This window comes from Rattus rattus, chromosome 1, assembly GCF_011064425.1.
Source record: "Rattus rattus isolate New Zealand chromosome 1, Rrattus_CSIRO_v1, whole genome shotgun sequence".
Taxonomy (NCBI): Eukaryota; Metazoa; Chordata; class Mammalia; order Rodentia; family Muridae; genus Rattus; species Rattus rattus.
The window spans coordinates 57,851,313-57,863,627 of NC_046154.1; the positions used below are offsets into that span (position 1 = coordinate 57,851,313).

The 12,315-nt window shown below is 44.4% G+C and overlaps 1 protein-coding gene across 1 annotated transcript in view; it reads left to right on the forward strand.

Annotated features, from left to right (window-relative positions):
• Positions 1 to 12,315, forward strand: part of Tek (TEK receptor tyrosine kinase) — a 69,298-nt gene that overhangs the window by 49,038 nt on the left and 7,945 nt on the right. Inside the window, exons 12-16 of the mRNA XM_032893354.1 lie at positions 2,129 to 2,319; positions 2,792 to 2,905; positions 9,719 to 9,789; positions 10,681 to 10,721; positions 11,605 to 11,701. Coding sequence (XP_032749245.1) covers positions 2,129 to 2,319; positions 2,792 to 2,905; positions 9,719 to 9,789; positions 10,681 to 10,721; positions 11,605 to 11,701 — 514 coding nt within the window. The remainder of the gene's footprint in view (positions 1 to 2,128; positions 2,320 to 2,791; positions 2,906 to 9,718; positions 9,790 to 10,680; positions 10,722 to 11,604; positions 11,702 to 12,315) is intronic.

Below are 12,315 nucleotides of genomic sequence, written 5' to 3' on the forward strand. Positions count from 1 at the left end.
GCTGTGTATCTCTGTATCTGTTCCCATCAGTTGCTGGATGAAGCCTCTCTGGTTACAACTGGGCTAGGCATTGCTCTCTGAGTATAGCAGAGTATCATTAGGAATTCCTTCATTGACTCTTTTTTGCCAGTTATCTTTTGTTATATCCTGGGTCTCCGGGCTGTCTAGTCTCTAGTAACAGGCAGTATCAAGTGTGGACTCCCTCTCATGGCATGGACTTCAAGTTGGAGCAGTCATTGCTTGGCCACTCCTACAAGTTTTTGCTCTACCATTTCCCCAGCACTTCATGCAGGCAGACTAGATTGTGGGTCAATGATTTTGTGGCTGGGTTGATGCTCCAGTCCTACTGCTGGGAGACTTGCCTGGTGGCAGAAGATGTCTAGTTGAAGCTCTATTGCTCTTGTCACTCTCACAGACTCCAGGGAATCTATGCTGCACTAGGTTTCTACATTGCCTTTCAAATGCCCCTCCCCAATTCCAGTGGTCTCTCCCAGTACTCTCTCCTTTTATTTCCCCCTCTAGCATGTCTGAAGCCTCCTGTTCCCATCTCCATCCACCCCCAAGTCCATCCACAAAATATATTCTATTTTGCTTTCCCAGAGAGATCCATGTGTTCCCCCCTTGAGCCCCTCTATAGCAATTCCAACTAAACTCATGAACAAGACAAGACTGTCTATTCTCTCTATATATATTCTGTTGTGTTTTATAAAAAAGAAAAAGAAGAAGGGGTATGTTTTATGGAAGCATGGTATGGTGTGTGGGAAGGGGTGCCTATATGGGTCCATGCTGGTGTATCCCACAGAGTTTGTTTAGGGCATGGGAGGGGAGTTGAGGGCGTGAACACACACACACACACACAGAGAGAGAGAGAGAGAGAGAGAGAGAGAGAGAGAGAGAGAGAGAGAGAGGAGGAGGAGGAGGAGGGAGGGAGGAGGAGGAGGGGAGGAGGAGGAGGAGGAGGAGGAGGAGGAGGAGTGATGAACACATGGAGAGAGGAGGTGGAAGGGAATGGAGAGAGAAGGGACGGGGAAGGGAGAGCAAGAGGAGAAGATAGTGAGGAGGGGACAAGCAGACTTTTATAGTGAGTCAGGTACAGCTGGCTGTTGCCAGGTAACTGTGGGAGGAACTGAGAAGGGATGCCAACATATCCAATATAGTAATTGATCTTCTAGCTAGAGCAATAAGACAACTGAAGATCAAGAGGAGATAAGTTGGAAAGAAACCTTTGCAGATGGTATGATAGTATGCACAAGCAACCCCCAAACTGTTACCCGGGAACTTCTACAGCTGACAAACACCTACAGTGAAGTGACTTGATATAAGATTAATTCAAAATAATCAGTGTCCCTCCTATACTCAGATGACAAATGGGCTAAGAAGGAAATCAGGAAAAACAACATCCTTTGTAATAGCTGCAAATAATATGAAATATCTTGGGGTAGCTTTAACCAAGCAAGGAAAAAATTGTCTGACAAAAACTTTCAGTCCTTAAAGAAATAAATCGAAGAAGATTCCAGAAAATCTCAGAAGATGGAATGATCTCCCATGCTCATGGATTGGTAGAATTAACATAGTAAAAATGGCATTCCTACCAAAAGCAATCTACAGATTCAACACATCAGTATTGCCTTTAAAATCCTCATTAAGATTTTAACAATTCTTTGCATTACTTTTTAACAAGGAAAAGAATTTAGGTTAAAACCGAAACAAAGAGACAAACTTCCTTTAGGAACTCTATTGATTTATTTTGTTCTTCTAAACTTCAAGTTTTTGATGTCTTTAAGCAAAATATAATTTAAAAAGCTAGATCCCCCTAGGCAGTTGTCTGGTGAGTACATGGTTTCATAGTGTACTTTTAGGGAGAAGGGAAGGCAGAGGCATTTAGCCATTCGTCTACTGTGGCTAGAGAGGCAGACCAGAGTAATGTTCCTAGCTCGTGTTGGTTTTTGATGAATGTTGAATGAAATTAAAGGGACTCTGTTGAAGGTGTCCCAGGTAAGAGGATGATTTGATTTCCTTGCCTTAGTGTTATGGAGTTGATGGAGTATTTCGGTGATAGCAGGCGTGTCTTGAAGATTCCCCAGCTGTTCAGTCAGGATAAGATGGCTCTCTCATCCCTTCCCTCCAGGCTACTTATACCTGGCTATTGAGTATGCCCCACATGGAAACCTCCTGGACTTTCTGCGTAAGAGCCGAGTGCTAGAGACAGACCCTGCCTTTGCCATCGCCAACAGCACGGCTTCCACACTGTCCTCCCAGCAGCTTCTTCATTTTGCTGCAGATGTGGCCCGGGGGATGGACTACTTGAGCCAAAAACAGGTGCGCTCTTAGAACCTTGCTTTGGACATCTTGCTGTGGCATTCCTGCTGCAGGGCTCTAATGTGTTAGACAGTTTTCCATGATCTCTTCTCTGGCTCCTTTTTAGCCTCCTGAGTTAAGAAACTGATACCATCCACCCCCATAGGAAGAATTCAATCCCCAATACTGACAGGGGATTTAAAAGCATGTGTTTAGTGAGGTGCCCTGATCTTATCATACTGAGGTTTACCTGCAAATAGCGTCAACAGCAGAGGTTCCTCATTCCTGTGGGAAGTCCTGTACTTCTCCTCAACCGTAAAATGATTCTTTCAAGATGTGAGAGCCATAGCTCAACAGAAGCTGCTATGTGAGAGTTGTGGAGAAGTGCTTTAAGGCAGCTGGATTCTGAAGACCTTGTAAAGGCATGGTGTCATTTCTTGTGTATTCTCTACCAAGTATTACACTGAAGATGCATGATTCTTTAAAATTTTAGTTTATCCACAGGGACCTGGCTGCCAGAAACATTTTAGTTGGCGAAAACTACATAGCCAAAATAGCAGATTTTGGATTGTCACGAGGTCAAGAAGTGTATGTGAAAAAGACGATGGTAAGTTCTAGACACAGGGGACCTCCCTGTCCCATTGGAATGTCATTGCTCTGGATGACTGACACATCTGGTATGGATAGTGTGTGGCCTGGTTCTCTTTCACATTTGGGTTCCTAACGTTATGCTGTTGTCACTGGGGACATACACAGTTGCCCCCACACCCACCCAGGAGTTTCTTGGTCTTGTTAATAAAACAATTTTAAAGTGGACCCAGAAGGGAACACAAAGATGGGTGTTAGCAGTCACTTGGAAGGTGCTGGAAGGAAGGAAACGAAAAGCAGAGAAGAAGCTACATCTTACCTGAGTACACGAAGCACCTTAGAGGTCATGGTGGACACTCTGAGAAAAAGGGTCAGGTACGCAGAGCTTTGTTTCTTGTGAGTTTTATTGAACAGGGCAGGGCATTGACCACCTTTAAGGTAACAAAGCTTTTGGGAATTATGTAACACAGCTACCTGTCAGGAAGTGTGTAAACCTTTAATTCATTGGTTAGGCCTGTTGGTCAGCTCAGGGTGGCTCCAGGTAGGCTAGAGCTGAGGAACCAGCTGAGCTGGGGATGACAACTGGCTTCATTCACTATCACCACTTCACCTTAAGCTTTGGCAGTTGTGTAAAGCCCTCCCATTGGTTCATCTTTACCTGGCAATTTGTTGCAGACACTGACTGGGTCTTTACTACTCACTGAAAGGTGAGTGTGGGCAGTAAGTTACACAGAGCTTAGAGATTTCCTATGTTAGTGCTTGATGTCTGCCTTTCATTAAAAAAAAACAAAACCCTTATCTATCAGATGTGTCTCAAAGGAAGCTGACAGAGGCTATTCATATATCTCAAGGGTACTTGGGAAGCAGGTGACTGAAGATGACTTTTCCCTCTCAGTCCTGACCAGCATCCTCCCATCACCACCTTGTTTTGCAAGTCAAGAGGCTTCATCACGTGTAGCTATGCAATTGAAGGAAGCCTAGTGGTCAGTGTTTTGTCTGTACCAAATCTAGGCCTGATGAACTTCCAGTCCCTGCTTCTAAACAACAAACAGGGCAGGGAAACAAAAAAACTTAGGAACCCATGAGGGAAGTGTGCTGTTACTAGCCACTGCTGTAGAGAAGTGTGTAATGTATGAAGGCTTGCCTACTATCCTCTCAGTAGATGTATTCACTCGGCCCAAATCAAAACTAGTTAAACCCACTCTTTCTTAGTGATACCCACTCTGCCAAACAAGATTTTACCTTCAAAGCCAAGCTCAGAGTCGAACGGAACCATGTAATTTGGTGCACAGAGAAATCAGATTGATTCTCCTTTGGTGTCTGCCCAGGAATCAAAATGCCTCGAGAAAGCCACGCCCCTGCACACTGGTCACACTGATGACATCATATTCCCAAGGTGGTCAGGCCTTGCTGGTAAACAAGGCAGGTGCAAGCTCACGACCATGGCCCCCATGTCTGGCAGCCTTCTTCAGTGGTGTAGCTCTGCCTCTCCCAGCTCTGCCAAGTGTCTCTCGGACTCAGCTTTCCTGGGCATTCTCCATTTGCCGTGAGAAGGTCTTTTTGAGCCTGTGTCTCTGGTCTCTTAACAAGGTCCAGGGCTCTGCCTTTTCCTCAGATACATGCTTCCTTTTCTTTACAAAATGCTTGTCTCATTTACAGAATAGAAAATACCCAGCATTCCCTGAGAAGGAAGGTGTGCCTACGCAGTCACTTTAGAGACTTTTCTAATCAGTTGCGCCATTGCTCTTTATGCCCACACTCGAACAGTTACGAGCTTAGGCGCTGGGATCAGTTTTAGTCTTCCACTCCTGTTTTGGAGGAGCGTGTAGCACAGGGCCTCGCTTATCCCCATCTGGCCCTTTAGTCTTGCCTCAGCACCCTCAGGAGCTGCAGGAGGTTCCCCAAGGATGAGCTTGTGGAGAAAAATTCTCTCCTAGTTCTGTCAGGTGTTTCCCCACTCTCTGCAGTGTTCCTCCCTGAAGAAGGGGGTGGATCCCCACTTACCCTGATGTACAGCTCCCCAGTTTTTCACACTAGTCCACAGTATCCCCTTCCTTGCCTTTCTCTGATTTGCTGGTTGTGCAATCCCAGGCGAGAGGTTGGAAGTATCCAAAGGTTGGGTGATGTTTAGCTTCATGGTCTGAAATTCCATTCCGACCCCTTTCTCAGATCCTCAACGATGGTACTCCTTGGATTGACACTGTACAAAGGGCAGCAATTTCTTTCAGAGCCCAGGAGAGAAGGATACTGTTGGGGCAAAGCAACCAGGACTAAATTCCGTCTCCCCAAAGTGGGGTAAAGTGTTTACCAGCAACATAGACTGGGAAGAAAAAGCCAGAGAAGGGCGGGATTAGAAAGGAACAGCAAAATTCCACCAGGGGGCAGACTGGCTGCTTTCTCAGGTCAAGTTTTCAAATCAGTGGTTTGTGCCTGAAAATCACCAGCAGGACTTTAAATTAATAGATGCCAAGTCCCACCTTCTGGACAGCCTGATGCTGATATCCAGGGTTAGGCACTCTGCGTCAGGGAGGTTTTCTTTACTGTGTTTTCTTTAGGGTACATTTGTTATATCCAACCCAGATCTCCTCTCCCGCCCCACTCGGCACCCCTCAAATGCTTTTTCCTCCCTGTTGCAGTGACTTTTTGCTACACTTCGTTGGCTCCTGGCTGACTGCACGCATGCACCTACCTAGAAGCTAGCTATGTATCTGTGAGTGAAAGATACGCACACACACACACACACACACACACACACACACACACACACACACACACACACAAGCTTATTTTTAAAATGCCTTGGCTACCTCAAAGGCTTGGCCTTCCTAAACCTTCCCTTGCTACCCCAGGCCCAATTGGATAAGTGGCCAGAAGTCTCACATGGCTGGTTGGCTTTATTTCCTGTCACTCCTGCATTCCATCCTTCTACCCCGAGTGATGGTGATTTTCCCATTCCTCTCTATGTCCTACCCTCACAACTCTTAAGTGTCTCACCCTGTACCCAGCCATTAGCCATTGGCATCTTTATGAATCTATCAAAAACCACTTGGGGGCAAGGACCTTCAGCATCTGGACACACAGATTCCCAATTGAATCAAAGAATTAGAACCAATCTCCAACACCTCCCACCTTTATTTTTTCTCTATTTTTAGAAACAATCCACTAAGTCCACTTAGTGCTGCCTGCATGAACATGCTTGTGTAGCCACCCAGCAAACGTGAACAACTTATCAGCATACACTCTGCTAAAGAAAAATGATTGTCCTCCACAGGATGCCATGGACTCCCAATAGCCCCTCAGCTGAAAGTGGAGCTTCTCCCATCCATGCCAGAATACTGACAGGCTTGATTGTGTGTAGACCACTTGCTGGTAATCAGATACCATGAACTCATGAGTATAAGGCTTCTATCGTGCCTAGAAGACAGCTTTTTGACAGAAACATGCCCGTCCTCTGCTTTAAATTCTTCCCATTGTATCTTTCTGAGTTCCCTAGGCTTCTGATTTATAAATACCCCAGCCATGAGCTTTTGACGAGATTTACAGTATCAGGCATGAATTTCCTCCTTTTCATAAGACTCAAATCCAATTAGAAAGCAGTCAGTCACCCCCACAGCCCTGCCACTATGGCTTCAATCAGGATATCTCATTGGATGGTCAGTATTACAGCACATGTAGGCGCTATGACTGGGTAAGTCCATTGATGCCTTTCTCTACAATCAGCCTTTGGATTTCCTTTCAGTGCTATGAAAACCAGGCAGTGGGGAAGTTCTCTGCTCAGTTCTAGCTGTAGTTCTCTATGTCCTGTAACCAAAATGTGCTGTGTCTTCAGCAATAGGATTTTTTAGTCTAGCTGTCGGGGGCAAGCAAGAACAATGACAACATCCCATGTTATTTTAGGGGTGTCTGGGACTTTTCTGTCCAATGACTCAAAGGGAGGCATCCTATGCTTGTATGAAGATTCTTATTTAATAACCCAGGTCTTCTGGGGAATATATTGTCCAGCCATGAAGAGTGACTCCATTCAAAATCATATATTATGATTTATATATTTAAATTAGCTTGCAAAATAGTGTGTTTCTATAACCATTTTATTTTAGTTAACCTGATCCCATTCCCCCATCCCCCATTTTTCCTTACTCCTTACACTCTGTTTTCTTCCCTTTTGTTTTTATAACCACATGGGTCCAGCTCTGCCTTCCACATCTGAAGGCTTTTTCCTGTCCCACTTGTATGTGCCAGTTTTAGTTTCCTGTCCTAGACAGACATGCCAAATTAAACACACAAATCTAAAAATCCAGAGCTAGGATCCAGGTGTTTATCTTTCTGGGTATATTTTTTCCTCACTCTCATAGGTAATTCCACTGTTGAAAGTTTTATTATAAATTATACTAGGCAATTTAGTGTTGGCTATTATTAATAGACATCAGCCATCACCTCACTTATTATGAGGCCATTTATAATAACAGTAGGTTCAGGGATAATATGTTAAGACTTAGTATTTTCAGCAAAAGGCCTCAGATCAACATAGATATAGCAATTACAACAGTTCAGTGCCCAAGGTCCAGGAACACTTGTGTAGGATCACAGAGAAAGCTCCCTGAACCAGCGCTGAGGGCAGACATGGAGGGTTTCATGGAGGAGGTCAGCTCCTAAGTAACACAGTGAATGTCGAGTGGCTATTGGATATGAAGAAGAACTGCAAGAGCTGGATAATGGGGCCAATATAGAAGTCTGGAATTAACAGAGAACATTAAGACTTTGGGGGACAATATAGTACAACAAGGAAGGTGAGTTCAAGTCCAAAGTTTGAGAAAGCATCAGGGTCTTGAGGCTCTGTGAACTCTAGTCAAGGCCTTTGAAACTCAGGTGATCTTAGGTCATGGATGCTAATGATTGTATTTTAAAGTAAAGACCCCCACCTGTAAACTAGTCATTTTCACCAAGCATCCTGTGTAGAGAACAGGCCATTAAAGGGTGATGTCTATCAGGTAGCTTGTTCACTGAAGAGGATACTATCATCAGGCAGTGGCCAAATCCAGTGACAGGGAGAGTGACAGTGGACGAAGTCTAAAGAAGTCAAATACAGAAAGCATGAATGCACATATGGAACCTTTGCGGTCTAAAGGCCGAAGCTTGTGGGGTTGGGGGAAAGAGACAGCTGATATGACTCTACTTTCCATTCTGTGGCTGTGATACAAGAGTGAGCTAGAGGAACAGGTGGGGGATTTGGGCCCAGATTGACATAGAAAGAAAGAAAGTGTGTGAGGGAGAATGTGGAGTGAGTAGGTAGACGGTAGGACCCTCGTGAATCTGAGCCTAAAATACAGAATCCCAGTTTGGGATATACACTCATTCCACAAAGACCGAGAGAGGTCCACACACATAGAATCACCCTTGAGGCTAGGAAGGGCAGCCTGTTAAAATGCCTGCAAGGGCAGGTTGAGGAAGACCCCTAAAGCCTTTCTGATCTTACAGGCTAAAGCAGCACTGTTGAAAGTTTGAGCATCTCTGGGAGGGGAAGAGGGAGGAAAGGAGGAATAGATGCCTTTAGTGGTGAGCCATAGAATTGCACAGTTGCGTAGGAATCCTCCAAACCCTAAAGACTTTGAGGGACGTAGGAGCAAAGGTTCACAATATCCAGGCTACACCTCATTTTACCCAGCCTGGACACAGTATGACTCTAAATGAGCAATTACTTGTAGCCTAAAACATTATCTTTCCCCATTGATCAAATGCTTATGGGAACCCAGACATCCCCATTACATCTTTTATTTGCCTGATGTAATTGTCTCCTCTTAGGCTTATGGCCTCTATCTACCCACCTAGGCCTAGTCTTGGAAGCTTCCAGCCTCTGTACAATCTAATCTAGGCCTAGAATGTTTTCTGTGTCTGAGACTTACTGCTGAATAAGTTCACCCTTTCTTGTTCTGATTTCTGGCTGTAGGGTTCAACACAGCTTTTCTGATTCACACTCTTCTCCAAGCTGACTAAGTCAATCTGACTTCTTTCTCTGACTTCATATTTTGCCAATGTGTTCTAATTTTCCAACTCCATCTCACTCTCTGGTTTGTTCTGTCTTCACCTGTGTCTAGCTTGTTCCCTCTATTTCACCTGTCTCTGTACAATAGTCCCTGCAAAACAGCCTCTCCCCTCTCTCTTTTTGCATTGCCCCCTCAAGTAGCTTCCCTTTCGTCTTTATTCTCATGAGTGTTAGGTATACCCTATTCCAAAAACCTTTTTCTGATTCATCACTTTGCCACTCAATTAGACATTAGTTTCAAACATGGGTGTCTCCTTCTACAAACTAACTTTAGCTTCATTGTTTGGGATTAAAGGTGTGTATTAAGGGCATGTCTGTATTCCAGCCAGAGGGAATAAAAATGTGTGCTAAGGCTGAGCCTCATGCAAACTAGAAACAGTTTTTTTTCTTTCAGTAAATAACACAATCATGATGTTCACAACATGATCAGAAATCCTGCAACATACTTCTAAGGTGGTTTCTCCAACTTGGCCTTTGTCCCCATTGTCCCCTTCTCATGGTTCAGCTACACTCTCAGTTTCTGTGCCTGTCCCCAATTTAAAAAACCCATGGGTGCCACTTCAAGCACAAAGTGATCAGGGGAATAGCTGAATGACTATCAAACGTGCACAATAAAATACACAGACTCACATCAGACTTGCTGCGGTTAGCCTTACAATGTTTGCATGTCTGTGGTTGGAAATTCATGAACTGAGGCTTCCTTAGTCTATAATGTGTACTAATTTTCCAACTTTGTGTCTAATTCTAAACACAAAGTCTTCCCCAAGCGACGTCTCACTTTGTTCTCTGTAGGGAAGGCTCCCAGTGCGCTGGATGGCAATTGAGTCACTGAACTATAGTGTCTATACAACCAACAGTGATGTGTAAGTAAGCACCTTGCCTATAAGAATTTTTTTCTTAAAAGAGTATGTATTTGGCAGAAGTACTAAAGAGAAGCAGGGATACCCTACCCTGGGATATTGTATAGGCAATCTACTGGCCCGCTCCCAGGGACCTAGCAGCTGCTTATGTCATGATTTTCCACTGCCACTAGGTAGGCCAGGCAGCAGAAAAAAGGAGGAAATAAGCTCAAAGAAAACGAAGCTGCAGAACGGAAGTTTGCAGTGTAAAATTCCAAGTGTCAGGTTTGAGGGTGTCGTCTCCCATCACATACTTCAGGTGATGAAGTCATGACTTCTGAAGAGGAAAGGGTATAGGGGCCTCCCCATGAGTCCATTTCCTGACCTAGCATAGAGGAAGCAGCTCAGAACGGCTGCCACAGTGGTAGGGCCACGCCTTCTTACAGCCTGCAGTGACAAGTCACTTGTACACTCTTGCGGGAGGGAAAGTAAGGCCAAGAGGGAGGCAACCAGAGTCCTTATTTAGGGAGGAGGAGACTACCATGTCCTTACCGAAGCCAGGTGCATAGCCAGGGTGTCTGTACTTTTGGAGGACTATTCTTAGGGGTCCAGTATCTTCAGTAGTTTATACTAACCACTCAAGTATCAGATGGCAGAGAAGGGTCTCCTTTCCCAGCTGTGTGGTGTGCAATTCACTGTCTTCCACACCAGCCATGAGTCACCCCCATCCCACCCTCAACCCTAAGGCCCTCTACGAACCTAAGAGGAGCTTATGCTGTGTATCAGGTCTAGAAAGCACATGATTAGCATTTTCTATTTTGACAAAAGGTTTCTTGACAGGGTTTGGGGTGGGTCAGAAAGCCCGAGTGGTCACTCTATTCACTGACGATTTGTTTCCTGCTGTCCCTCCTGCAGATGGTCCTATGGTGTATTGCTCTGGGAGATCGTTAGCTTAGGTGAGTATTTGATTTCCCCACCAGATGAAACACTGGGCAAAGGGCATAGACTCTCCAGAATCTCCTCATAACCACATAACCACATTTCTGCAGGACACTCTTTAATTCCTCCAATGCCATCAGCGGGTGGGACCTACAAGTAGAAGTGTTTCTGCAGCAGAGCACAGCTGTCCACGATTGTTTCTAAACACTGTATATGAACGTCATACTTAGTACTGAGGGCCTTGTGGCTGTGAGCTTCACTTTAAATTGTTCCTGCCTGTGCATGAGGGTCAATGAGCAGTAACGAGTTACCCTTATAACGTTAGATGGATGTTTCAAACCAAGAAAAGTCCCATCCTCAAGACCATTTAATTTCCTGGGCAAAAACACATACCCCAATCAAACGCTTCATGTAGAACATGAAGAATGTGTAGAACATTAATTATAAATTAATATTTTTAAATTGCAAGTTGCTATATTGAAAAGTAATGAGAAGTATTGTATAGGATTTCCTCGGAAGTTTTTCTACAATAGTGGATAGCTTTTCTAAGTTAAGCTGCATAGTAACTGTTGTTGATAAAGTAGGAATTGCATAAGTACAGACTTTTAGCATGAAAGTATGAAATGTCATTGGTACATGAGATGTGCTCTGTATAGGAGACTCAGGGGAAAGGAGAGATACTGTCAGGAGGGAGGTCTTGGTGGGTATCCTCTACTCATGGAGGGGTAGTATTGTGTTGTGTCCAGTGACTAAGTCCAGTCTGTTACATAGTGAGGTTGTGGAGGGAGGCACTTAGAGTGCTTGCCCTCTATCTTTTCTTTCCTCATTGCTTAGCAGTGGGGCAGGAAACACTGCCTTCTGTGTCAGTGGGACTCACAGACTCTACTTCCTGTGTTCCAGGAGGCACTCCATACTGCGGCATGACATGTGCAGAACTCTATGAGAAGCTGCCCCAGGGCTACAGATTGGAGAAGCCCCTGAACTGTGATGATGAGGTGTAAGTGAGGCCTCACTGAGGCTACTTCATCTTTCCCTTTCTCCATGTGACTCTAAAGGAGCCGCCATCAGATATGTGGCCCACTCGCATTAAGATATCAGACAGGTGAAGAAAAAGGAGATTTCTGCTAGCAGGACTCCTATGTGATGGGAAAGAAGCAGCAACTTTCCCTGCTACTTAATCTAGTAGAGTGATTAAGGCTCTTAAGAAGGGTGGGGTGAGGAAGGACAAGGATAGAAGAGTATAAAATACACAAAATTGTCCATGAAAAATACAGTAGACATTTTATTAAGGTTGTTGTAGGGATTTTAGAGTCGTTCCATTAAGCAACAACTTGTTCACACTTTTGCTTCTTTTGAGATTATTTTTTACAAGGAAGAACAATGTCAGTGGAGACTCCATTGCAGACCTAGCCAGTGGAAGTCCCTAAGTGGCAAAATTTCAAGAGTGCTTGGTGATAGGTTGAACAAACAAGGTATTGTTCAGATTAATAAGAAAGAAGGAGATGCTAATATTTTCCTTGGTACAAAAGACATAAACATTAGCATTTCCATCTTTCTTGAAGTGTGAAGGTTTGAAAAACACAGCTGAATGAAAAAATAAAAATTCAGGCT